Source organism: Bombus affinis, chromosome 1 (assembly GCF_024516045.1).
Source record: "Bombus affinis isolate iyBomAffi1 chromosome 1, iyBomAffi1.2, whole genome shotgun sequence".
NCBI lineage: Eukaryota > Metazoa > Arthropoda > Insecta > Hymenoptera > Apidae > Bombus > Bombus affinis.
In genome coordinates this window covers 288,154-312,806 of record NC_066344.1, presented here as the reverse complement: position 1 = coordinate 312,806, position 24,653 = coordinate 288,154, and the positions used below count along the sequence as shown (strand labels likewise).

General features: G+C 48.5%; 2 protein-coding genes across 8 annotated transcripts in view; both read left to right on the top strand.

The window, feature by feature from the left end:
- LOC126918905 (ejaculatory bulb-specific protein 3) overlaps nucleotides 1-13,544 on the top strand; it is a 142,806-nt gene extending 129,262 nt beyond the window's left edge. The window contains exon 4 of the mRNA XM_050727486.1: nucleotides 13,497-13,544. Within this exon, the coding sequence (XP_050583443.1) occupies nucleotides 13,497-13,529 (33 nt within the window). The 3' untranslated portion in view covers nucleotides 13,530-13,544. The remainder of the gene's footprint in view (nucleotides 1-13,496) is intronic.
- Nucleotides 1-24,653, top strand: part of LOC126918724 (leucine-rich repeat-containing protein 24-like) — a 142,110-nt gene that overhangs the window by 107,791 nt on the left and 9,666 nt on the right. The window lies entirely within an intron of this gene.

Below are 24,653 nucleotides of genomic sequence, written 5' to 3'. Positions count from 1 at the left end.
AATTCGTCGGTTTCGAAAGAATCCAATTTCACGGTAGGATTTCTTCATAAGCCTATCGATCGTCTGCGATCGCGGCTACCAAGTGATACCAAATACCGTGAAAATTAAGCTTAATTAGCTCGTAAACGACTGGTTGAGTTCGGCCTTTTAGAATTCAGAAGCTAATAACGCAAAATGGTTCATAATAATAAATAATAGCGTACAGCTGTTCGATCGGATAGTAAAAAGACGTACGAATTCGGAATTCTGCAAATATGATTTCAAACAGCAGGAAAAGGAAGAAAAAGAAAAAGAAAACGAGGCGTTCGAGTCAAAGAAAGCGTTCGTACGAGAGAAGTTTGACTCAAAGTTACTCTTGTCGTTCCATTTCGACCAAGAGAAAAAGTTAATTGTTCGGACCACTGAACCAGAATGAGAGACCAGGGGTTCGCGTAGCAACCGATCGAACTACGGCATATCTTTTCCCTCTAAATCTAATCTCCAAAGATCAACAACCCCCAAACTACGCGAACATTCGCCAACAAACCGGAAGATTATGTCTGGAACGACGGGGCGTTGCCCGCTTCAGTTACTACGGAAGAAGGTGAAAGCCGAAAGCTCGACCACCGTGTTCTCGAGCAGTCGCCGAAAAGCCTTCAGTTGCTAACACACACACACACACACACAAAAAAAAAAGGAGAAACAACAAGAAATAAGGAAGAGGAGAAAGAGAAAAGGAGAGAGTGGGAGCGCGTAGCGAAAAAATATATAAATACGGCAAGATCTCGCGGGGAAGAGGGAACGCATGGTGGAGAACCGCGCTCGAGTCTCGCTAGAAGCGTTCATTTTTGATGCCCATTATTTCCGTAATTAGTCTCGAGCGCGCGAGACTCTCCTTAAAGCCGTCGACGAAACGAGATCCAGATGCAGCCGAATGGAAAACTTGAAGCGAGGCTCGGTAGGTATGCTCGCGTACGCGAACCTGCAGCTGGGATAGAGGGTTGTATGCGAGAACGGGCGGCTGAAACCGGGGTAGGGTCGGTACACGTCGGCCAGGAAAATCTCTCGCAATCATGTATTTAAATGGAACGTAGCGGCCACTGGTTACCGCGTGCTTGGTTAAATAATCATATAAAAGTTGTGCCGCAGCTACGTTTTCGTGATTCGGCTTTGTGCCAGTTTCCAGCCGTTGCCTCTACCCCGGATGCAGCTAGATATTCTCTCTCTCTCTCTCTCTCTCTCTCTCTCGTGTACAATTCTTTTTCGGTCGGAGCGTTACCACGATACCCCAGTCGATGATCCCAGCAACACTTTTAGCGACGCAAAACGGACACTTCTAACGTATCGATCGATGTTTAAGAATCAGAGTTCGTATTCAGCCTCGGATTACCTCGTCATTTATTTATTATAAATGTTATCGAGGATATTGGCGCGATCGAGCGGAGACACTGTGAACGTATGAAGTGGAATATTTGCACGTTCATTTGGCAAACGATGGATGTACGTTGTTTCTCTTTCGATTTTCTCTTTGAATCTAGCAATATCGAGAGTTCTGGGAAAATTAGGAAATTATTTAGCCTTTTCATCTTCTACTTGGAGTTATTACCGATAGCTGATACTCGGCACAGCTGTAGATGACTTGCTCTCGGCGGAGCCATTTTTTCCCTTTATCGAAGCGGCAACCTCGTCCAAGAAATCAATCTCCGGAGAAGTCGCTGAAAATTTCATTCTCTCGTAACGTTCCACGCTTGAGCTCGCTATACAAATTTCATGGATCTGTCAGCGTGACTGCCTGCAGTTGCCGGTCCGATATCGAAGGCATCGTGTTATCCTATTACTCGAAAGCGTTTAGCTTCGTTGAATCAGTGTTTTAACATCGCGTTCGATTAAAAATGCAATCGAATCAACGAGGAAAAAGAAACGAGAGAAACGAGAAAAACACGAAGAAGCGTTTTGGTCGGAGAACGGGAAAAACAATATTATACGTTAGCGGGGAAGAGATTCGATGCGGCTTCCATGTCAGTTTAGAATGAAATCCCTCCACGGCTGAAACATTCATGGATATAGCGATCTCGCGGAGAACGGGCATTCTGCTCGGTCGGCGAATAGCGTATTTTCGTCGGCTCCATCCTGGCTCAGTCCCCTGATCCCCGTGGCTTTTTCAAAGCAGATTTTTCTCCGCTCGTCGGTGAAATGAAAATTTCGTTCGATCCGGCCGATGCAATTCCCTCGGCCGAAATTACTCGATTATCCGAGCCGCTTATTAGCTCGAGAGAAAGTAACGCTCCTTCGTTCTGCTGTCGTCGCGCCCCGCTATTCCCACGTTTGCCGCTCCGAGCGATGTCCGTGCGCCCACGCCACTGACAAAACCCTTTCGACGTCGGTGCTTAATTGAAAAAGTTGCCGGCCAACCCAACGAATCGACGCTCGCGATTAATCGGCCGAGATCCCTGTTCGTTTCCACCGGCCGACTATTTATTCGTCGGCTGCTACGCGACCTGACTTAATCCTCGCCACGGCACGAGCTTCAAATCCTAAGTAGACCCGTGACGCCTTCCCCCTTTTTTCTCTCCCTCTGTCGAAAGAGACTGTCCGATTTTTAGCCGAAATGAAACGAAACTCACTTGGAGACGTTGTTTCCCGTTTGTCGTACAACTCTGATTATAAAATACCTTTTTCAAGTAATTTCGACGGGTTGCGTGACCGTGAACATTCGAGAGTCTGCGTTTAAGTCTTCGGTCAGTTCGTATTTGAAACGAGTAAATTCGCAGAGATGCTCGTTACGAAAGTTTAAGCATCTGGATGCAACCGTTAATTAAAAAACGGAGGGACGTTGTTAACTCGCATCGCTTTACCTGCACAGTGGTTATGAGAGAATTTGTTCAGCGGAATACAACGAGTTAATTGCTACGGAGAGATGCTTATTGCATGAAAGGCGCAAAGAATAGAGCCCTGATAAATTTTATGCTCGTTGCCTACGGACCCGTACGCGTGTTCCGCGTGTTCGCCACAGTCTAACGTTTTGCATACGCTACCTCGCTACCGCGTAATCCAGTTGTTTGTTAGACAACGTAATGTACATTCTTTTCTCTTTCGCCGCTTTAGAAGAAATATGAAACGTCTGTGCAAGAAAAATACGAGCGCCACGACTACGTAACCCGCGTTGTAAACTTTGATTTTCCTTCCCTTTTTCAGTTAAAGAAGCACACGAGAAAGATGAGATTGAATTCCGCGCCTGTACGGTCTGTAAACGAACATCATAGACTTGGAAACGCTTAATTCCAGATATTATTTTCAATGAGTTCGTGAGCGGCCCCGACGATTTACAATCTCTTTAACGTACGACTCTCTTCCGGGAAGAGCATTCCGAAAGGCGAGTGCCGCTTACTATCGACAGAAATCATACCGCAATTTCCAGCGATTCCGACGTTGCGTGCTCGAGGATTTCGCTTTCGTTTCAAAAGTCATCCAGCCGGATGAATTCGATTCACTTGCCTTCTAACGTCGTACGAAACTCGAGATACGTTTCGTTGGCTATGCGTAAAAAACACGAGACGCGAGACGCGTCGCCGTGAATTATGTAAATCATAAAGCAACGTTTCTACGTATTCGCGCAACACAACCAGCAGTTTTCCTCCAGAAATTTATCTTCTCGCGATCGGAATATGCAGAAAGCTCCTTTCCTCGGATTTCTCAGCGTAACAAGGACAAAAAAGGGGCAATGATCCGGTGAACGAGTTAGTACCAGGTCGTCGAAGAAGAGTTCGTTGAAATCCGAGTGTCCAGTAACCGCCAGGTCGCGATGAATCCGGTGCTTTGGAATATTTAACGAAATATTTCAAATTGTCGATGCCTCGTTCCTGAACCTGAACGTAAATACCAAAAAAAATGCATAGCGCGAGCGATAAATAATGGATTCGACGATTTTGTCATGGAAAAATTTCCCAGAATTTCGATAAACAGAGACTCACAGTTTCCCGGCGCAAGAAAGGAACGTCCCATTCGCGTTCTCTCGGGCGAAACAAAAATCACTCGTCATCCGAAAAATCGTCCGCCTCGCTTTCAAACAGCTAATTATCCGGTTGCTTCGTTTCTTGCATCATATTCGAAACGAATAATCGAGCAACAAATCGCAGCGTCATTTTATCGGTAACCGAGGCTGAAGCACGGACGCGAACGTCGTCGTAACTCGACGGAGTGTTCTCGAGGCAGAGTCGGCCGGATAATTCCTTGCTTTCGGACCCGTTACGATCGGCCAACCGCACCGCGGAATTGTTTTTTCCTTCGGTTCACATCGCAGTTTATCGCGCGATAAAACGAGAGATCGACTCCCGTTTCCATCACCAGCTGCCGAGAACAAGCGAGTCCCATCGCTGAGTGCGAATGGACGATATCGCGGTGCCGCTTTACGACATTTCTCTAGAATAGAGAAACGTACGTTTGCCGTGTTTCTACCGGCAGACCGATCTGCAGACATTTTTACTCGGCGCGTGTATACTTTTTAGAGCCGCGAGCGAATTCTATCCTCGATGGATTAACCTAACGAGTTACAACGGTCACCGTGACCGTAAATTCCGGCCAAATAGTTTGTAATCTGTGCGTTTAACGACGCGATAGGATATATTTTCACGTTCGGCGAACGTTATATTTCGGCTGAAAGAATATCGTTGTAATAGGCGAGGAAAGATTAAAATCGTTGCCAATTTATTCGCGACTCGTCGAATTTCCACGACGTTCCCCTGGAGTTCATCGATTTGGGAGCAGGTGTCGCGCAAGCTGGTTGGTATGCGGCCGCGTTTTCATCGTCGACGTTATGCAAGCAGTGTGTACACGTCTGTCGCCGGTGTAAGCCCTTTCACGCGTAACATTCAACTCGAACGTTATCCCGAGCTGCATATTTTTCCTGGGCAAACTTTACGCGACGCCTCGTACGCGCACCTCGCCCCGCATTTTCACGCGAATTGCCGTGTTGTCGTTTCGCGTCAAAAATTTCCAGCTCTTCGCTCTTTCGAACCTGATCGCGATCTTACGCGCACGGAAACGCCGCCGATCGTCGAGCAAAAAACACCGTCGCTGACTTGGAAAGTCAAAACTCGCTGGACCACTTGCTTTTTCGCCATAGTGCGGAAAACCCGCGAGAGTAACGAACGGGATAATGCCGAGCAAAATGTTAACCCAACCTGCTTCTGTTTCCAAACCGTTCGAACGATTTATCGTACCATGAAGTTGCGACGTTCGATTACCGTTCGAAATAAATGTGATCTTCGGAGACGAACGACGTCTTTGCGCTTCAGCGACGCGACTTTCGATATCGATAACCTCGCACGATCGTTCGTTTATCGCGCTGCTAAAAGAAACTTACTTTCTCGCTAGATTCGTTCTTGCTCTTGGAAATTGATTTTTCTCTCAACCGTAGGTTAATAATAAAATCATCGTTTGTTCGCAGCAGTTTACCTAGATCCTACGGCGGCAGACTTTGGCGCGCGTTGCAGAAAGGCTCGTTAAGATCGACTGCCACACGGATAGTTAACAAAGTCTAAACTCTCGTGATACCAGTTAATTGAAGGGAGCACGGTAGTAGCTGCCGTAGCAGTAGGCTAGTACAGCGAAGTCACGAAGCGAAATGTTTCGCTGGCATGCGCGCTATCCTCGTGTAAACCGGCCGTTCGAACGCTGCTTTGAAACACCGAGCAGGCACGTTCGAGGATCAGCAACCTCACCGCTTCTCCGCCAAAATACCCGAATCATTCAGCTAAAGCACGCAATGTTCGCTCGACGGCTGAAATATTAAGGTGACGAGGGGATTTTTCAGCGGCAACTTCTTCTTCGGCAAGTCAGGTCTCCCGTCGTTTTTTTTCCCCCCCCAAAGTACCTGAATCATCGTATAGACTGGCAGCTTTTCGACTTCCGCCGGAAACTATGCCTGTCGTACACTTTGCACGCTGCTTTCTCGTCGTAACCGACGGATTAACCGCGATTCGACTTCCCAACAAATTGAAACGCCGTCTATGAATCGTCACGGTCCTCGCGAAAGAGCTCGTCGCATCCGAGAGGAGATCGCGTAAGCGAATCGTTGAACAGAGTCGCGTCTGTTTCGTCGCAGAAATTAACAGCCGAAAGCAATTAGCGTTTAGGAGGAAAGTCGCGCGGAAAGGTGTTCGTTTCAGTTCGGAACGCGTAGAGACGCGGCACCGCGAGTTTCCGCGAGTTCCGCGGCGAGGGTTCGTCTCGACGACGGAGTACATGGTTGGCGTGTTAAGAAGCGCGTCGCTGGCTGCCAGCTACTCAGCGAAATTAGAATCCGAGCGATACGATCGCTGAAATTTGCGGCTGTAGGTTCGGTCTCGCGAATTTACGCGGCCCGCAATCGAGATTCGTTAGCTTGAAACGAATGGCCTCGCACAAAGAGACCACGATGCGAAGAAAACGAGGTACCGGCGGGTTGCCGCTTCCGCGTTCCAGGCTACCTCGTCGCGCTCTGTTCTATGGAAATGGTTCTACAAACGCGTAATAAGAGAAACCGGTTGACGAGGGTACTCTACTCGTTACGTAACGTCTTGAATCTTGTCGCGATCGTATTTCACGTTACGTAACCCATCTCGCGGCAACGAACGAACGAACCGCTGTATACATTTACAGGGAAATATATTTTGAAAATGGAAGCGTGATTTAGGATGTCGAAGCTGCGATAGCTAGACTTGGTGGAATTTAGTCACCGACGACGATTCGATTCGGCGCTCACCGGATAGGACGTGCATAACGATAGGCTGGTGCGAAACGGCGCACGTGCCAAGCGTGCGCTAATACGACGTTCGTAAAAGAAACACACCTACACATTTGCATATGTATTCATTTGCGTAATGCACGCTCATACGCCGTTTTGTTCGTTTACACGCGTTACTTGCCATTTGCCGCGATGCTATCGAAAGGCTTTTCGAAAATAAGTAGAGTAGTAGCGTACAGTGTTGTAGTTGGTACGAGGATATTTTGCAAATAGTAACCGGTATAACTGGCACCGACAGGTTGCATTACGCAGATTGAGATGTGTTTTCCGAACATGCAGCGAGTTTGAAAATTATCGATATTCGGTAGTTCGGTCATACTCGATTCGAGAAATTCGAAAAATATAAAACCAATGATAATACGACAGAGATACGGTACTCGTCATGAAACCAATTTACCATGATAAGATGGAGCGTCCGACTATGCACGGAGTAAATCTACTTGGCCTTCTTTGTCGACCTTTGGACGAGCAGCTCTACCTATCTGCAAGCAGAGTATCGTTTTTCCATTCTACTTCTTCCATTTTACCGTCGCGTATATACGTACACACGTTTTACCATTCTGCTGTCTCTAGCGCCATAAAATTATCAGATGACATCGCGATCTACGCCTCTATGTTCTCCGTTCGCTCTCGATAGCGATAAGACGAGTGTAACGCGTTATACTCTGGTCGTTCGTAGTTTAATCGCCAACGGTCGGTTTCGCCAACTGGCGATTAATTTAGAATTACCATAATGCCGTCGTGTTCCATTTAGCGGAGAGCGGAAGCACGGCGTCAAAGCAAGTTCGAAACGCGTTCTCCGCAAATGGGGCGCCGGCTTTCGACCACGCCACAGACTTCCTTCGTTGCAAAATTGATTCGTGGATGCGCACAAAGAGAGCGGTTCGTTCGAGATACGATTCGCCGGCGGAAGTTGGCGAGAGCGGTCGACGCAGCGGCACGGCGGGACGGCGGCGCGGTGGCGCGGCGAGTCGGGCGCGAGATGAAAACGACTTCCGGCTGCTGTAACGCGCACCCTCCAAAACGCGCCGGAAAACTTCTCTCGCCCTGTTCCCCGCGAGAACCAGCATCTCTTTCTATCCGAAGCATCCTCGACCGCCGGTCGTTTCGACAACTTCGCGACTGTCTCGCCCTTCTTTTCGCCGTAGACAAGCGTGTCTACCTGTACGGGAGCGGAACCGGAAGCTGCCCGTAGAACGTTAGATTTTAGGCTCGGTACGTCCTGTAAACGACGCGGGATCGGTCCAGCTTCAAGGAGATTAGTACAACTTGAACGTTCTTGAGAATTGGGATTGCGCATAGCAATTGGCTATCCAGACGTACACCTGGTATCTTCGATTTGGTTATTTACGGGCAGGAGGGCTCGTTCTAATTAGTACTCTTAGGGAGGACTCCGAGTCGCATCTTGTTTCGCAATAACGATCGATACGAATTGGCTCCGATGGGACGCGAAACTTCAAACGGGCCCTGCTTCGGCATCGCAAGCCAACTTTGTCCAACTTGCATGAAAATTCTCTCCGAATATACTCCGAATATACTCCGAAAATACTCCGAAAATACTCCGAAGACGCTTCGCATCGATCCCTTTACCTCGGTCGAGTGTCGTCTACGATACGTACGTTACAGCAACTTTTTTAAACACGCGAGATTGGAAAACCTCGTAACAAGGTGTTCGACCGCGCTAAAACGTCGTTAATCTTATCGTTAACCTGTTACTCCGACTCTCTTGAACGGCAACACGCGCGTCGTTTTGATTCTAAAATTACCGATCGTTCGCGTTCCTCGTTCGATCGCGTCAACATTAATTCCGTTGTAACGATTCTGCTGAAATAGCGTCCATTTAATTACCGCGAAGAGCCCCCGTGTCTGCAGCAACTCGATTAAGAAAATCAAACGCTCGTTACCGTCCTCCACGGGGCATTAAGAAAAGGCAAAGAAGCGAGGATACGTTAGGAGAAGCTGCGGCCAAGCTGTTCGCTCCAGTGGTTATTTATATACCGCCACGGAGGTGTAATTGTGGCGAGCGTGGATACGTCGTTCGTAGAGACAATCGGCCACCGATCGCTGTAAAACGGCGAAACTTAACCGCGAGCAAGTACATCGTGGCCGATAAAGCAGACACCGTTGAAAAAATTGGAGCGTCGACATAGTTTCGGGCGAATAAACGGCCACCGTAACTCATCGACTTTTCGAGCTTTTTGGCTTCTGGCCGGCAGGTCAACGTCTGGCTGCTCGTTTCGGGTGTAGGTTGTCGCGCTACCGCGATACCTTTGCCCGCTCGACCGTGCTTCCCATCTTCTCTGTCTCACGATCCCTCCTAGACTCGGCTAGGCATCCCTCGACCGACAACCATCGACTCTCCGCCAACGTAAAAATTAGTTTACGGATGCGCAACTCTGGAAATTGGGTTTCTTGATCGCGGCGGGTCACTCCGGGCTGAGGTTCACCGAACCCGAATTTCCACTACGATAGACTTTCGAGACGACTCTCGTCCAAACTTGACGTTGCATCGCGATCTTTGGTTAAATCGTTGCCAAGCGACAATACGAACGAAGAAGTATCAAAGGACCGAGTACAAGCACGATACCAAGAGATTGCCACCTCTGCCGCGATGCATCGTGCGAACAGGTATATCGTGGTTGTTCCCGATGCTATTATATTTAAAAGAATCGGTCGGAAGCGTTCGATCGGGAGGCGGCGCGACGCCGCTTTTGTCTCGGCAGTCGTAAAGTCGAAGGCTCTCAGCCAGTCTGGTTCGTTGGGCCGACACAAAGAGCGCGCACAAACAGCAAGAAAAAGAGATAGAAGAAACGTCCGTGATCGAAGGATGGCCTGCGGAATAGCGCGTCGCGTGGCATTTGTCGCGCGCGTTACCATACGCCGGCGCGGCCTGCCATGCTGGAGAACGAGCGCGCTGCCGCGCCGGGAGGGGCGCCGACAAGCGCAAGATGAAAAAGGCAAAACCGAGGAGACGCCGTGTCGCCGTTGCGACCAGTTGGCGGCCGATGCTCGTGGAAAAAAAAAGAGAAAAGAAAAAAGAAATAGAAAAAAAGAAAAAGAAAATTGGAGATCGCGTCGAAGCGGCACACTTGGAAAAGGGAAAGGGCCCGAACTGCCATGCGGAGATACGCGGAACGTTCTCCAACTCGCGTACCTTGTACACCGTATGCTGTACGCTGCACGGTTGCGAACCGTCGAATATCAGTGGACGACAGCGAGATTCGATCGAAATTAGAATAATAAGAATAAGAAGAACGAGTCGAGTCCACGAGGGTGGACTGTCGGACACGCGAAATCCAGCTTTCGTTTCTCGTGGATTCTCTGGCGCATCGTGATACACGATATCGGGAAAAATTTATTAGAGAAACAACGCGTTCGAAATTATTAAATGTAACGCTGTACCCGGTGGGAAAGCCGGCCTTTATCAGATGCGAATGAACGAGTCGCCGAAAAAGTGCGGCGCTGGAACGTTGAAACGTAAAATATGGTTGAGCGTGTGGAGTACGCGAGTAAATCAAGCAAGGCTAATCTGCTTTTGCACACGGGATATATATTTATGGGATTTATCGGGATAATTCTTGTTATTTATTCCGTACTAGCGGGGATTTTTTGCATTCACAAATATTTGCCTACAACGCTGAAAACACGGAAGAAACTAGACGCGTAAATCGTTGGAACGTTTGAACGCGAAAACGTGAAACTCCCGTCGGAGTCGAAGTCGGGCTCGAAGAACAGACGTTAGTCAATGTTTAAGGAAAAGTCTGGCATTATATTTGATCGCTGATAATCGCCGGCTATCGATTAATTACGTAAATACCGCGGGCTCGTTAGCGGACACCCGATATTACGATTCGCAAACAAATAAATAAATAAGTTTCGCCGACCAAATTAGGCGAATTAACGCGGCTCTCCGAGATCGAGCCTGTTTTAATAGCGTTGCTCCGTTTATTGCGAATAATCGACACAGAATGCGGTGCGATTATAGGCCATTTCGTACTCCACCGAGTGCCACTAAAATTAGTCATGTCACGAACGTTTGTTTCGCAATAGGAACATTAATCCCGAATAGTTAGCGGGTCTTTCGCATAATCGTAACTTGGGTGTAAAATTGCAATCAGCCTTTGAGGTTTCCCATTCGGTTTCGCCGATAGCCTTCGAGGGAGGAATTCGCGTTAATTTACACGAGTGAAAAACCTGTGTCCATGAACGAGCTCTATGCGACGTGCCTATATCGCGATAATCGAGGCATTAGCTCGAGTAATTCGTTCATCGATTCGAACGACCAAGTTAACTCGGATAATAATGCCCAGCCGGAAAGTATGCCGGTCGATGCGTTACGCTCGTTCTCTCTTTACACCGGTCCGTTCCATCGCTCGGACAACGAACATCGCGACAACGAACGAACCGTCGAACCTTGCCGAAAATTTGGGAAAATCAGTTAGCGGGACGAAAACCTCTCTCTCTCTCTCTCTCTCTCTCTCTTTCTCTCTCTTTTGTCGCTGCGAGATTAAATTCGCTCAGCTGTTAGACCGAACGAATTTCATAATTTACCCTGCTCGGATAACTTCCTTAATTTAGCCTCCTGTGACGAGCTCCGCTTTTGTGCAAGATTATGAAATTTTAAACGATGTCTCTGGTGGACGATGAAAGGAATCTCTTTGGTCGACGGAATAAACGTTTGTTCCGAGCGTTACGAGTCGCGAGTGGAATTATCGGTAATTTACCGTTACGTTGAGACGATTAATTTCTACGACGGTGGATCCCTACCAATTTAGTTAGTGGCATTTCCGTGAGTACAGTCGCTCGAATTTCGTCGGATTTTAAAAAGCTCGCACGACCCAGAAAAAGGTAAGGAGCCGCCACGGTTTAGATAATGAAAAGAACGTCCCGAGAAGACAAACGCGGCCGGGAAGACCGACGCGGCTACAATTTAAGGCGCATTTAACGTTTCCGGAGCGAGTAATTTGCGTCAGCTCGAGAATACGCTCCGTTCCTTTTGTCCTTTCCCTTCGTGTCTCGTGCGTGAGAACATGGTCGCGTCCTATTTTCTCGCCAATGAGAGCAGCTCCGTTCGAAACGATTGGCGCGCGTTTCCGCAGATAAGTAGGAAAAACGCGTCAGAAATGACGCGTCGTCGCGGTGTCCGTGCGAACCGAAGCTATTTGCCACTCCCTGCTCGTTGCCAGTCGAACGCCACGAGACTCGAGACTCACGGATCCGTTTAAAATGCGACGAAACGAGGGAAATTTTCAAATTTTGTCAACGACGATTCTTCGGAAGCGTCTGCGATGCTTTTGCGAACTCGGTCCGGAGAAAATGGGAAAACGGGTGGCCCGCTTTCTGAAATCTCGCAGGAACACGAGATTCGCGTGACCGATCGAAGAAATAGGGGCGCTTCGGCTCCACTCGACTCGAATCTCGCGGAAAATCGAAACGGCGGATAATCCGTGTTTGGACGCAGCTCGTTGAAGAAAATACGGCGCGAGGACGAACGAAGCTCGCGGGCGCGCCGCTAATTTCGTCGGATGGCGTTGAAGCAATGGCGTGCAGACAGGCAATAGCGCGGCTACGAAATCAAGATCCAAAATAACCGTCGTAAAGCTCCGTGACCGTTGATTTCCGCCGGACAATTCAATCGCAAGATTAAACAGTCGATTACAATTTCAAGCGAGGCTCGTTCGAAATTAATTTGGCCGCGATCCAAAATCGTCCGCCGGTAAACATATTAGGTTGCATTCCCGTGACTAACGGCCGCGACGGAGAACGAAAGAACGCTACACCGGCAATTTTCATTATGAGTTGGCGCGACCACGTTAAGAGTTCATCGAATCCAGCTGTATACGAGAATCCCGCTGAGAATCTCGCGATTACGAAACGGAATATTACGGAAAGAACTAATAATGATAATCCGTATCGCCCGCTGTTATTTCCGTTCCTTTGCCGGACTATAGTCGACCGAGTGTACGAAATTTTTCACTCGTGTCACGATCCGAGTTTGTTTTCCTCCCGACTTTGAAAATTCAAGGGTATATCGTATCTTTCGAACAAAGGCAACCAACGACCACGAAGCTTCTTCGTCGCTGAACCAGCGAGTTTGTTCTATCGATCCGGCTAATCGATTCCCAACTACGCTTCTACCTCCATCGTGAGTTCCGACTGGACGATCAGTGGTCACATTTACTCTGGCCGTTCGATAGCATACACGCGAACCGCCTAATCCCTTCCCTTTGTCGTAAATACGCATTACGACAAAGTGAATTTCAATGGAACTTGCGAGACAGATCGCGGAATGACCGAACGAAAGAGGAATGCTCGTGCACACCGCGCTACAACATATACCATCCGTATACGGTGTATGCGCACGGAGGCAAGCACGAGAGAGACGCGTGGCAACTGCGAACAAGCAAAGAAAAGGTAGGGAAAAGAGTATCGAGGAAACAATGGTGGGTTGCACGTGGATATCGACGCCGCGTCGGTTCGATTCCAGTTTACAAAGGAAACCGAAAAATGTCCGAGCAACGGGAACGTTCCGATAAAGGCGGCACACGCTCGAACGAACGTTCGCTCGGCCGAATGCATCTGGCTGCGTGTTATCGCCTCGCCTGCAGACCCTGCGGTTCGACGTTCGGCCAACCTATAGGCTTCGCCGGGGTGTTAAGGGCGCGCGTCGTGATCGACCCTCGAGATTATCGCCTATCGCCGGTGACACGGGGCTGAAATCGGTGTCGTAAAGCGACCACCGGTCGATCGACCGACCACCGGCTAGTCCCTGGCTCCCCTCGACGTCTTAATTCGATGTAATGCGATCGAACCGCGCGATTGCGGCTCCATTTGCCTCGCTCGACGAATCTCGGTCGTGCGGTCGCGCTATTCATTGTACGCGGTAAGGCAGATGATGTCTGATCATCGGCGGGATTACGTTCGAAGCGCGAGGTATTCCTTGCGAATCGTCGTTGAGACGATTCGCAAAACATAGTTACGCTAAACATAGTTACGAAGCGTAGACCGCTGCAAACCTATCGAGGGAAGATCACGTTCGTCGTTGATTTTTGTCCTAGGACCTTGTTTAGATACGCTGTTTTTTCCTTTGTCCGGCTACGAGCCGCTACAAAAATTACACGAGAAAAGTGCGTTCCCGCGTACCCGATGACCGTACGCTATACGCGCGACATGTAGTTGGCGCGCTGTTCTCTCCGGACTCGTCTTTTTTTTTCTGCTCCGTATGATCCATGCCAACGAGCTTTAAATTTCACAGAAATTTACCCAGCGTCGCTGTATACCGTACGAGTGCATCGTTAATTTGAAAACATAGAGGAGAGAGCACGTGTTCCTTGCGTTCGAAATGTTAACGGTATAAAAACCTATAAATTTTATATAACGCAACGATGTGAAATTGGTTCATTTCGTTGTGCGGATTTGACAGCTAATTCGGTGGCCAGTGTTCGGAAAGGTTCCGACGGCCATCGGTTCAACGTAAACCGAAAGCTCTGCGAGCGACGTTCGAATAAAGAATACTTTGGAGTTTTCCAGCGATCGTATAGGCCGCGACTCACAACGTGAAAGTATATCGTGAAACGACATCGTTTCCTGTACGGTATGATTCATAACTCTCTCCGCGAGAGTAAAGAGGCAAAATAAAAGCCATTGTTCTTGGCTTTCCCGCGAGAGTCGCGTCGTAAATTCAGGCTTGCCGAGAGTTCACCCATTAGACACACGGCGTGTCTTGAGTTTCAGGACCGCATTTTTCTATCCGCAGCCTCGGTAATCCGCCATGTGTATCGTACCGGCAATAATTTGATTTGTTTCGATTCGAACGACTATACACTAGCTATGTGTTATGCTCGCGAGATTCGATATTTCAAGTCGAGTAATTTATGTCGGAAATAATAGTTTTTCCTATGGCGAGACAAGACATCGCGACGAGACAAAGCGGATATGAATCAACCACGAACAGACTCGTGACCAACGACCAACTTGCTATTTACGGTTTCGCGATAATTGGAAAAACACTGGCACTGACTTTAAATCGGCGCGATTCGCTAGGATCCGTTCCGATCGATCCGTAGATCGACGTCTCTAACGAATGCTCCTGATGTAAAGGGAACGATGGCTTGATCGTTGATACGATGATTGCTACGAAAGGCAATAATTTAAATTCCATACGTGTCAGGGCTCGTCTCGCAGAGGTGGCCTATCGGTCGAATCGAGCGTTCGCGTTCGAATCGCGTACCCAGTGACGAATTTCCTGCCGGTTTCGCGAACATCCACGGATGTATTATTAATCGAAGTTGATCGGTGGCTGTTAGGGCGCGAACCGAACGCGAGATCGACGTCGTAAACCGTCGGCGAAATCAGCCTCTTCGTCTTGATACCGAGCCGAGACGATCGAGGCTTGGATCGCCAGATAATCGTCTCATTCGGGCGTCGTGATTTAGCGACAGGGAGGACGACAACCGAAGGAATCAAGTCGTTGACGCGGTAACGTCGCGTATCGCTATCGATAACTCGAACGTTCGAAAGTTCTAATTTTATCCGACGGAGCAGTTTCGGCCGGCAATCGCGATTTCGATTATCGGGAAAACCGAGCTGGTCGGAAAGAGACGTTCTTTGCCGGAACCGTTGGCAAATATCAAAGAGGAGGAGAAGAAAATCTCCGGGAACCGCTTGACGTGCCGGGAATTTTGGCTCCGGTGACTCGCTTAAAAATTGACGTCGCGACGCGATTAGACCTATTTCGGTAACGGTCGATGCTCCCACAGAATTCGTTCGTCCTTTGGCAGGGTTAGCAAAGCAAACGTGGTACATAGCGGTTGGAGAGTCGGCAGAACGGAGTCGGGCAAAACTGAAACAGACCGAGAACGAAGTTAACCGTTTCGCGTTCGACTTGCATCTGGACCCAGAGAAACTGCGCAATGGGAATGCCACTCGTAAACTGATCGAACATGGTTGAAAATATCTAACGTAGCCGGCGTTTTCCATTTATATTTAAATTCGCCGCCGCGGAGAGAACTCGGTTATCCCCCCACCCCCATGTATAATATTTTTCGAGGACGGCCCATCACCGCAACTGTCGCAGACGAGTCGATTCGCTGGATAAACGACCAACCGAACTTGATAAAACGATACTAATAACAAGGGTGTACGATGCGTCGTCGCCATGGCAAGGATGGTTTGCATATCGTACGTGCTTTCGATGGGACGCGTATCTCCGATTTGTAATCGCGAGCAGCAATACTCTCGTTTCGTTGAGCGTGGTGAAATATCTTTCGGGCGGGAAACCAAGTTTATCGGCATTCTCTCGCGAATCTATCGCGTATCGATCCAACTCTTTCACGTTATTTCGGCTTCGAACGTTGAAACGAGGCGGCGCAAAAGTCGGACAGCTGCGAGACGAACGCTCGAAACTCTACCTTGAATTAAACGGCGAATCGCAGAAACAAAGGAAGCGGAAGCGAAAGACCGTGTCGCGAACGATCCCCGAAAAAGAGTACAGGTTTTTCCTGTATCGAGGAGTGCCGTGTGCTTTCACGGCTGCGTTGCAGCACCCTTCGGCATTGTCAGAGCGGCTGCGAGCGGAACGCAAAGTTCCCTTTTGTCGGCGATACCGAGAAATCGAGCACCCCGCTGTCGAAATAACCGGTTTTCACCCGAAAGAACGTCAGAGACCGATGGAATCGCGAAGGAACGCTCCTCTTTTTATCAAGGAGAACATCCTTGGCTTTGCCCGCTACACTCGTGCAGATTCCACGGAATTTGAATGGAAGGACGTCACGGAGAAAGCCGAGCGATTCCATTTCTCAAGACTCGTGTCACTCGTGCCACAGTTCATTGGGTATTCTGGAATGTTCTCGGACGGAATATCGAAGTCATAACGTCGAGATTGATTCGGAAGAACCGTGGCGTTTAATTGAATTCGTCGTCGCTATTCCCATTTCTATTTGGGAATTCGTCTTCGAGTATTCGCATAGAAGAATGTCGAGCAGAAACATTTACTAAGAAAGAGGAAAAAAGCATTCGCTCTATAAATCCTGTTTCCTCGGTTCGGTATAAAATGCAAACTACATCTGCCGACAGGTTCATAAAAATGACGATATACGTTCTACACTATATCCGCCGAACTTGTGCATTTGTCTCTATAAGAACGAAGAAGTTGGTGCAGATGTATTTGCCGCATAATAGAAGTAGAACGAGTACCCTTAAACAAGTAAATACGAAGAAAAGGAGGATTCTCGAAGCTCCGTCTCTCTTCTCTCTCTCTCTCTCCCTTTCTCTCTCTCTCTCTTCCTCTCTTGACATTTCAAACATCGAAGAATCGAATAATTCTTGCGTTTCCACAGGATACAAATTGAACGAACGACGTCTCTGTCTCCTTCTTCTCGGCTCTTTTTGTACCGTTTCACGTAGCTTGAAGAAAATCCTTGTGTAAATTTCGCGAAAAGAACGAGGGCGAGGGGGGGGGGGGTTGAGCCCCTTGGGGACTCGAACCCGCGCCATTTTTGCGAGAAGCCAGAGCGCCTTCCATCGTGCCATCGATGCTCGACGATGTCAGCAACTTTTTCCACTTACTTCGCTTGTTCGATTTCGCCGTGTGCCCCTGGAATACGCGTCCGGTGGCATATTTTTTCCTATTGTTGGAACTTACGGGACTGTGAAATATCCTGGTTAGTCTACTCTGTAAATATCGCGAGATGTCGGGGAACGTACGGCAGAAGATAAGCGACGATATCGAACCCTGCATTAGATCGTTTTAACGAGTAACAACCCAACAGCTTTGTTCGGGACGTTTCGAATAAACGGCACCGCGAGCTAAAAATCTTCGCTTTAGTTTCTTCCCTACTCTGCCAAGTAACAGCGGCGATCGAAACCACCACGCTAGACGAAATAAAACAGCGGACCTCGAGACTACCACGCTAGACGAAATGGGATGGGAAATCGTCGTGACCGGATCGCGATATCGTTGCCCGAAGCGAGCAGCTATCGTTTAACTTCGGTAACGACATCACCTTCTTGACTCGTATCGCGCACCTGAATAATAATTATCAGGTCGATAATAGGACAACTGTATTAATGGAGGGGGGGGGGGTATTAATGGCAGCGATTAAAATAGCGGTGGAAACGACGGTAACGGGAGCGGCCGGTTATGCTTTTAGTGTATATTGCCAGCCTAATTTCGTTAATACGTTCACGAGTTTGAATATTTTCGCCGGACTCTCACGGTCGCACAGAATCGATCGTCCTCGCATCGTTTCAGATTTTCTACAGCGTAGCGCGAGCGGCACCGCTGCACGCCGTTTCCCAGACGCGTCTGGCTATGTACGGTTACACGGCCGAGCATCTAGATAATTATGTTTGGCATGGTTTCGACGATCCCGTGATAAAATAACGCCATGGCAATATTTACAGGGACTCGTTAACACAACAGGATAATGGAATTTACCGTGTAAACTTTCGGCAAAGTTCATTTCGATAATTATATTCGTCCGGCCGGACCGCTTTCTTTGTTTGCATCGGGATTACCGTTGCTACGCAGTCTGCTATAACGTTTCACGAAATTTACACTTCCGTCGAGACGGAACGAATTCGCCGTTGACAACTCTTTCCCCTTTTCCAGCGACCTAACGCGTTCCATCGTTCGCTGAGAGATCTCCGCCAAAGAACCGATGTTTCGATCTTTCGGCAGCTACGATGCTCGAACCAAACTGATTCCGCTATTCTGTCGCCTAACCAATGGTACTCGTTACCGCGAGGTTATCTCGCACGGGACAGTCGACGCGCGAAAGTAACCGGATAGAAGCACGTACGTTAAAAGCAATATCCCGACAGGTAGGCGTAATTACAGTCACGATGAGAAGAACCGTGGCACGTCGAACGATACCAGGGGCACGATAGCACGGTACAGTGCGATTGCCAGACCTAACGCACTGCAGATAACCGTAATAGCCGGAGGTTTACAGCGCAGACTGAGGTCGAGGGCAGTGGCTTACCGCTTACGATTCGTTCGTTTTTGTCACGGTTTCGTCACGTTTCGTTCAGCGATATTAATATTTTATTCTTGCCGTTGGTAATGCGACACAATGGCCGCGATTTACAGAGACGAGTTCTCGATCGTTGAAAGCGTTAAACGTTTCCGCGTCGACGATCCACGCCTTTGCCCCTTCGGTGCTCTCGTTCGTCGAAACGGCGTTTTCTCGACGATCTTCAGTTTCCGCTTCGATCGACCGCCACGAGCGCGATCTCGTTCGTTTCACCAGCTCTTAATATCGATGTTTCACGATCGAAACAGGGTCGATCATCGAGGAAACGTAATTTCCGTTTAATACGTTAAAACGCTGATCGAGGCGCGAGAGTTTCGTAGCTGAAAAAGGCAGACTGTCGCAGACTACTCGGCCGCTTCGCGGACGTTGCAGGCAACGCAGTCGTAAAATCGACGATATCGCGACAAACGGTCGTTGAAGCGCTCGAGTTAACGAAGTCGGCCGAATCGTCGCAAACGGTGCAACGTTTGTTTCGCTCGCCGTTGCCTAAGTCTGATCTCGACGAAGGCGGAGAACGTTTCGTTGAAACGCGAAACTTTCGAAAATCGGAACTTTGCCTTTCAGGTTATTAAAACTCGTCAGCGTGAACCAGAGTTTAACGCCATAAATCTGCGTTCCTGTATCTCTAAACTTGCACGTTGACGACTTTGGGTTAGACAAAAAAAGAAAAAAAGAAAAAGATTTGTGGAAAAACGAGCAAAAACTCAATTTCGACGGTTGCACTTGACGCTGTACCGTTTTCTAGTTACGAGGTTTCTCTCGGAAACTGGTCTTCGTTTACTCTTCTTGCCGACGAACCTCGGCCAAAAGCCGAACGACGAATAAAACGGACAAGCGGAATTCTCAACGTCGCGACGTTCCCGTGTTCCGCCGAGGGACAGGCATGCGGAAGCAAGTCGTTAAAACGGCGGACGGTTTATCGCGGGCCCGTTAACGAGAGACTAAAATTGCCGTTAGTTGTTGGCCGCGAGACCGAAATGGGACGAGACGGAGCGACGGATTATGGAAGTGGAGTGGAGCTCGTAAAGCGCCAGCGAGGATGACGACGCCCTGTCCGCCGGACGACATTCCGTCATTCTGCCGTATCGAGAAAGCCCGCGAAGCCTGCGAACAGTGTCGCGCAAAAAGCGTCACGGATCTGCAGGATTCGCTAAGAACCAGAGGGAACTCGGTTCGCGGTAACGATGCGCGCCAAGCATCGACAGTACGTTCGAGGGCGATCGAGAGGGCGTCGCCGGGGAAATTGCCTTTCTATCGCCACCAAGCGTGTCGTCGGTCGCCATATACTGGATTAGTTCGATTTTTTCGGAAGGAAAACTATTCGAGGGAGGATAGAACGAAACTAGGAGAAACGAAATCCGACTCGATCGACTTTACAAATTTTCTAGAAAATGTTTTCATTCCGAAATATCGATTCTTTTACGAAGATAGTCTGCGAGCCAGTGACGCAGCATCGTTCGGTAAGAGAAGCGTCTTTCGAAACTATTTCGAAAAACTAGTCTTTTTCGGCGTTAGTCGCTCATTAACCGAAATCCATTCGTTAGTTTAAGCGCAAGTCGCGAGGAGAGATGGTAGAACTCGATTATCCGAAGCAATCCGAAGTTGGGGTTAATCGGTTCGAGTTCCATCGATAGAAAACGATCTCGAACAACGAGGGAGGAACGAGCAGCACTGCTTAAGGAAACGTCCTGTTTTTAATTAGCTGCCGGTGCTTAATGGCTCGAACCTGCTTTTATTCCATTAGACATTTTCCTGCGGACACAAAGGGGCTTCGAGTTGTCGATTCGAGATACAGATAGAACGATCATTGCGCGCGAATCTCTGGAAAACCAAACTACTCGATTGATCGAACAATCGGAAACGCTCGATTCGACAACCTTTTCACGCGTACACCGACGAACGAACGATCGAGCTCCTCGGATACCAAACGAATCGACAGCAACGGCCGTTAATCAACTAATCGATGTAATTCGATCGGAGGCACCTCTGATCCGTCCGATGAATTCGAGGTGGATAAAGGACGCGTCTTTCGCATCGGCAACTCGCCAAGCTCCTCGATATTCCTAATGGATTGCAAATGTTACGCGGCCACGAAGGACGACGGGTTCTCGGCCGAACGTTCGCTCGATATTCGCCTCGACGCTTCCCAAAGCCGGCGGATATTACCGGTCACCTTGGGTTACGCGAGCATGGAACGAAGCGCGAATTAATCCTGCTAGACTGCGCGCCACAGGACGTTAGAGACGACTAGAGAAACTCCGTACGGCGCGGCGCTTCGGACCGCATAGACGTAATAAAATTACGGACGACGGAGCGATCGACGGCTTCGAGGATTTCACCGTCCGTTCGCAAACGCTGTAACACGCTTTCACGGAATCTGGATCCGAGCTTTTCGAGAGAACGAGACGCGGATTTGCGTGCCGCTATTTCTCTGCTTGCCCGAAAATTCCTGACAAATACGATACAAACACGAAAGCACGGTTACGTCTCGTTGCTCGTCACGATATTCAGGCTAAATCTTTTCAAAATCTGCAAAATACACGATCAAACATCGACGATATCATCGGTCGTGATGACAATCGCTTGGCGTTATGAACGTCGACAACGCGAAAAACAATATCGTCAGGTCGGAGAGCGAACATTTTCTAGGAAGCTGTTCGCCTAACGAGACGAACAAAGCCGTTCCATTTCCTTCCATTGGCGGAAGAACGGACGGACTGCTTGGTAATTCAGTTCGGAGGAGCGTCGAACGACCATCGTAATAGGGTAATGCTTCATCGAGTCAACCCCGCAGAGCGTTTCCAGAGCGTTCTCGCGGTCGCACAGGACGAACCGTTCGTGGTGCGGGAAACGATGTGGTGTCGATCGATCCCGGCATTCGCTAATTTTACGCTTCGACGGAGCGGGTTATGTTAAAAGATTGCGCAACGTCAGATGCGACCCGGTATCCTGCTATTGCTCGTCGTCGTCCTTCCATTCGCGCACATACTTTCCCCCTATTTGTCTTATCCAGTGAAATTATCATCGCGTTTTCTCCGTTCGAACCGTTATCGAATCGTCGCACCGTTATCCAGGCCGGGATTAGCGTTCGGTCTACGATAGAACGCGCTGTAATCGAAGTTTCCTTTTCGAACCGTGAAATTGACTTCACGCTAAACGATGAAGCGTTATTTACGACAGGAACCGCGATCTCCGTGGCACCGTCCATTCGCTTCGTCAATCCGCAACCGGACACTCCTCTTATTATAATTGTTCGAGGGACGCTCGGTAAAAGTATAGAGTCTAGTCACCGTCGATCAATTTTCCTCTGCAGCGGGACGTCGCGATCTCTTACCAACAATCCACTCGCATTTCGAAAACTTTGCCAAAAGTTTGGCTGTTGGGGCCGGCCGTGCCGGTGAGATGGAACAACGTGGGCAAGATTTCCGAGCTTCTCGATCACCGCCATAAGAATATCTTTAAAAAGACTGGATAACGCGAACGATCCGTTACCTTTCCGTAGAATCGGACGAAACTCTTGGCGCAAACATGCTCACACGTAAGACGCGAATTCGCGTCTCCGGTCGTCAAAGTGTTAAGCGTAATTCGAAATGTTGTTCTTCTTTGTTCGCTAGCGGTGCTAGCACGCGTTGCCGTCTCGGTATCGATTATCGTCAGTTTCTTTAAGCATTCGTTGGCATCGCGCACGTATCCGTGAATAATTCTGCTGGAAGAGCATTTCGAAGATGGCTTCGTCGTGTATCAGTTATAAATTATCTCGTCCTTTCGAAACGGATCGTACCGCGACACCGAAAGCAGGAAAACGAAAGGACGATAACGTCCGATACGGAAGTTGCATCGCATCGGAAACTAGGTTAGACTCCGTGGGATTCACTGGTGACCCGAATTACGGTATAATTATGCGGGAAACGTAGCGAGGAACTCGCATCTTGCCGGTGAACGCCAGCTTCCCTCTCCAACTTCGCTGTACATCGACCGTACTTGGACGCTTATCATGGCCGATTGCTTGAACGCGAATCGATTCCGCAAAATCGATCACCAGTATCCGGTACTCCAAAACAGATTGTCACAAATCCGATCTCCTTTTCGATAATCTTGGCTTTTCAATCTTCGGTCAGAATCCGCGTGACACTTATTGGAATACTTGTATCTTACTTTTTACTTTTTACTTTTTACCAGTCAACTCGTTTCCCAATTGTTCTATTAGTCGCGAATTTGAGAATACGTAATAGAAACGTAATAGAAAACCCAGGACGAAACGAGTTTTTCATACCTTATTAGCCTCCGATCGCATTCAATTTCGCCAATCGAACCATCTTATAAACGGAAATCTATATTTTTCATTTCGGAAGGGATACTTATAACGGAACGAGCAGAGACATCAAAGCTTCGTCACGTATCAAGAATCGAGACGATACGTAGCATGCCAAGGATGCATTAAACGTAGCGATAACGTCAACGAATGAATCTCGAGCCATGCGAAAGAATAGCAAAAGTTATCGCGAAAACGGATTTTGTACGGTAAGAAAGGCAGAAGGCAGAAGATGAAGGGAAAATTCTTTCTTTCTTCTTTCTTTTCTTCTTTTCTTTTTCTTTTTCTTTTTTTTTTTTTGTTTGTCTTCTTTCGTACGACACGATTCTTTGAAATCGTCACCGACGTTGTTCTATCCTTGGCAGACCGACGAGGAGAGGAAAAGAGACGCGTTTGTCTTTTTTAAATACAATCTGCTCGAACGGAGCGTAAAATTGCCGAATTCCGTAGATCGATCGTTGGCGAATCGAACGAGGACATTCGCGATTCCAGGGTTGATCCGCCGTTATCTCCGTTCTTTCAGTTTTATGAAATCGAATCGCGCGAGCAGAAATTTTTGAAACGCGAACCGAAACGATCTTCGCCGATAGAAAAAATTGGTCACGCTGGGTAAACCTGTTTTACCGCGAAAAGCCGAGGTTTACGACTGGCCGCGAAAATGGCTCGGGATTCATCTTTCATGGAAGGTTTGTAAGCCTGTCACGCGTCGAGGTACCGTTCTTTCCGATTTATAACGGACGCGACTCGGAATAATCGTGCTTGTAATTGGGCAAGAGAATTGATAAATGGTGCTTTAAATGCATGAAATCCGAGCGAGAAGCTTGAGAACAGAGAGTCCGGAGCAACCATCAAGAGGGAAGCCAGTTTCCTCGTCGGGATTAGTAGCCGCGTCTTTCGACGTCAGCGTCCGAGTGATTTCGGTGCGGCGTCGTAGTTGTTTACGCTTCTGGGTTTCCGCAGACGAAAAGAATCCGAGTAAACCGAAGAAGAACGGTCGAGGAGAAGATTGAAAAGGTGGAAGATTCCAAGGGCGAACGAGGGAACGAGGGTTAAAAGCAAGAGGTTCTCAAACTTGATAAACGGTCTGGTCGTTCGAAATCGGAACGCCAACCAATACATACGGTTGCTGTGTTCAAGAAGGAAACGTTCGTTCATCGAAATCAGCGATAACCTAATCGCAGACTGTCCGATATCCCGTTAATTTCATTAAACTCGGAACGAGTGAAATCCCGTTGCAGGAGAAAAGATCGCGGCAGATATTCGGAAATTAGAAGGAAAAAGAGTAGCGAATATCCGAAAGTTTGGGAACCTCTAGCGGCGGAGTGGGAGAAATAAGGGTGGATTTGGTCCACTCGGTCGGATCGATGAGAGACCCGTAGGTTGTCCTCTTGTTCGTCTAGGGTATTGTAAGTCGAGGACGAAGACTTTGATGGCCTTTTTCTCGGTAGAAGAGCCACGAACAACAGCTTCGATCGGATGCAAGCAACTTTAACGAATATCTCGTCGACTCTTTTGTCACTGCTTCTCCTTTGTCCAGCCACGC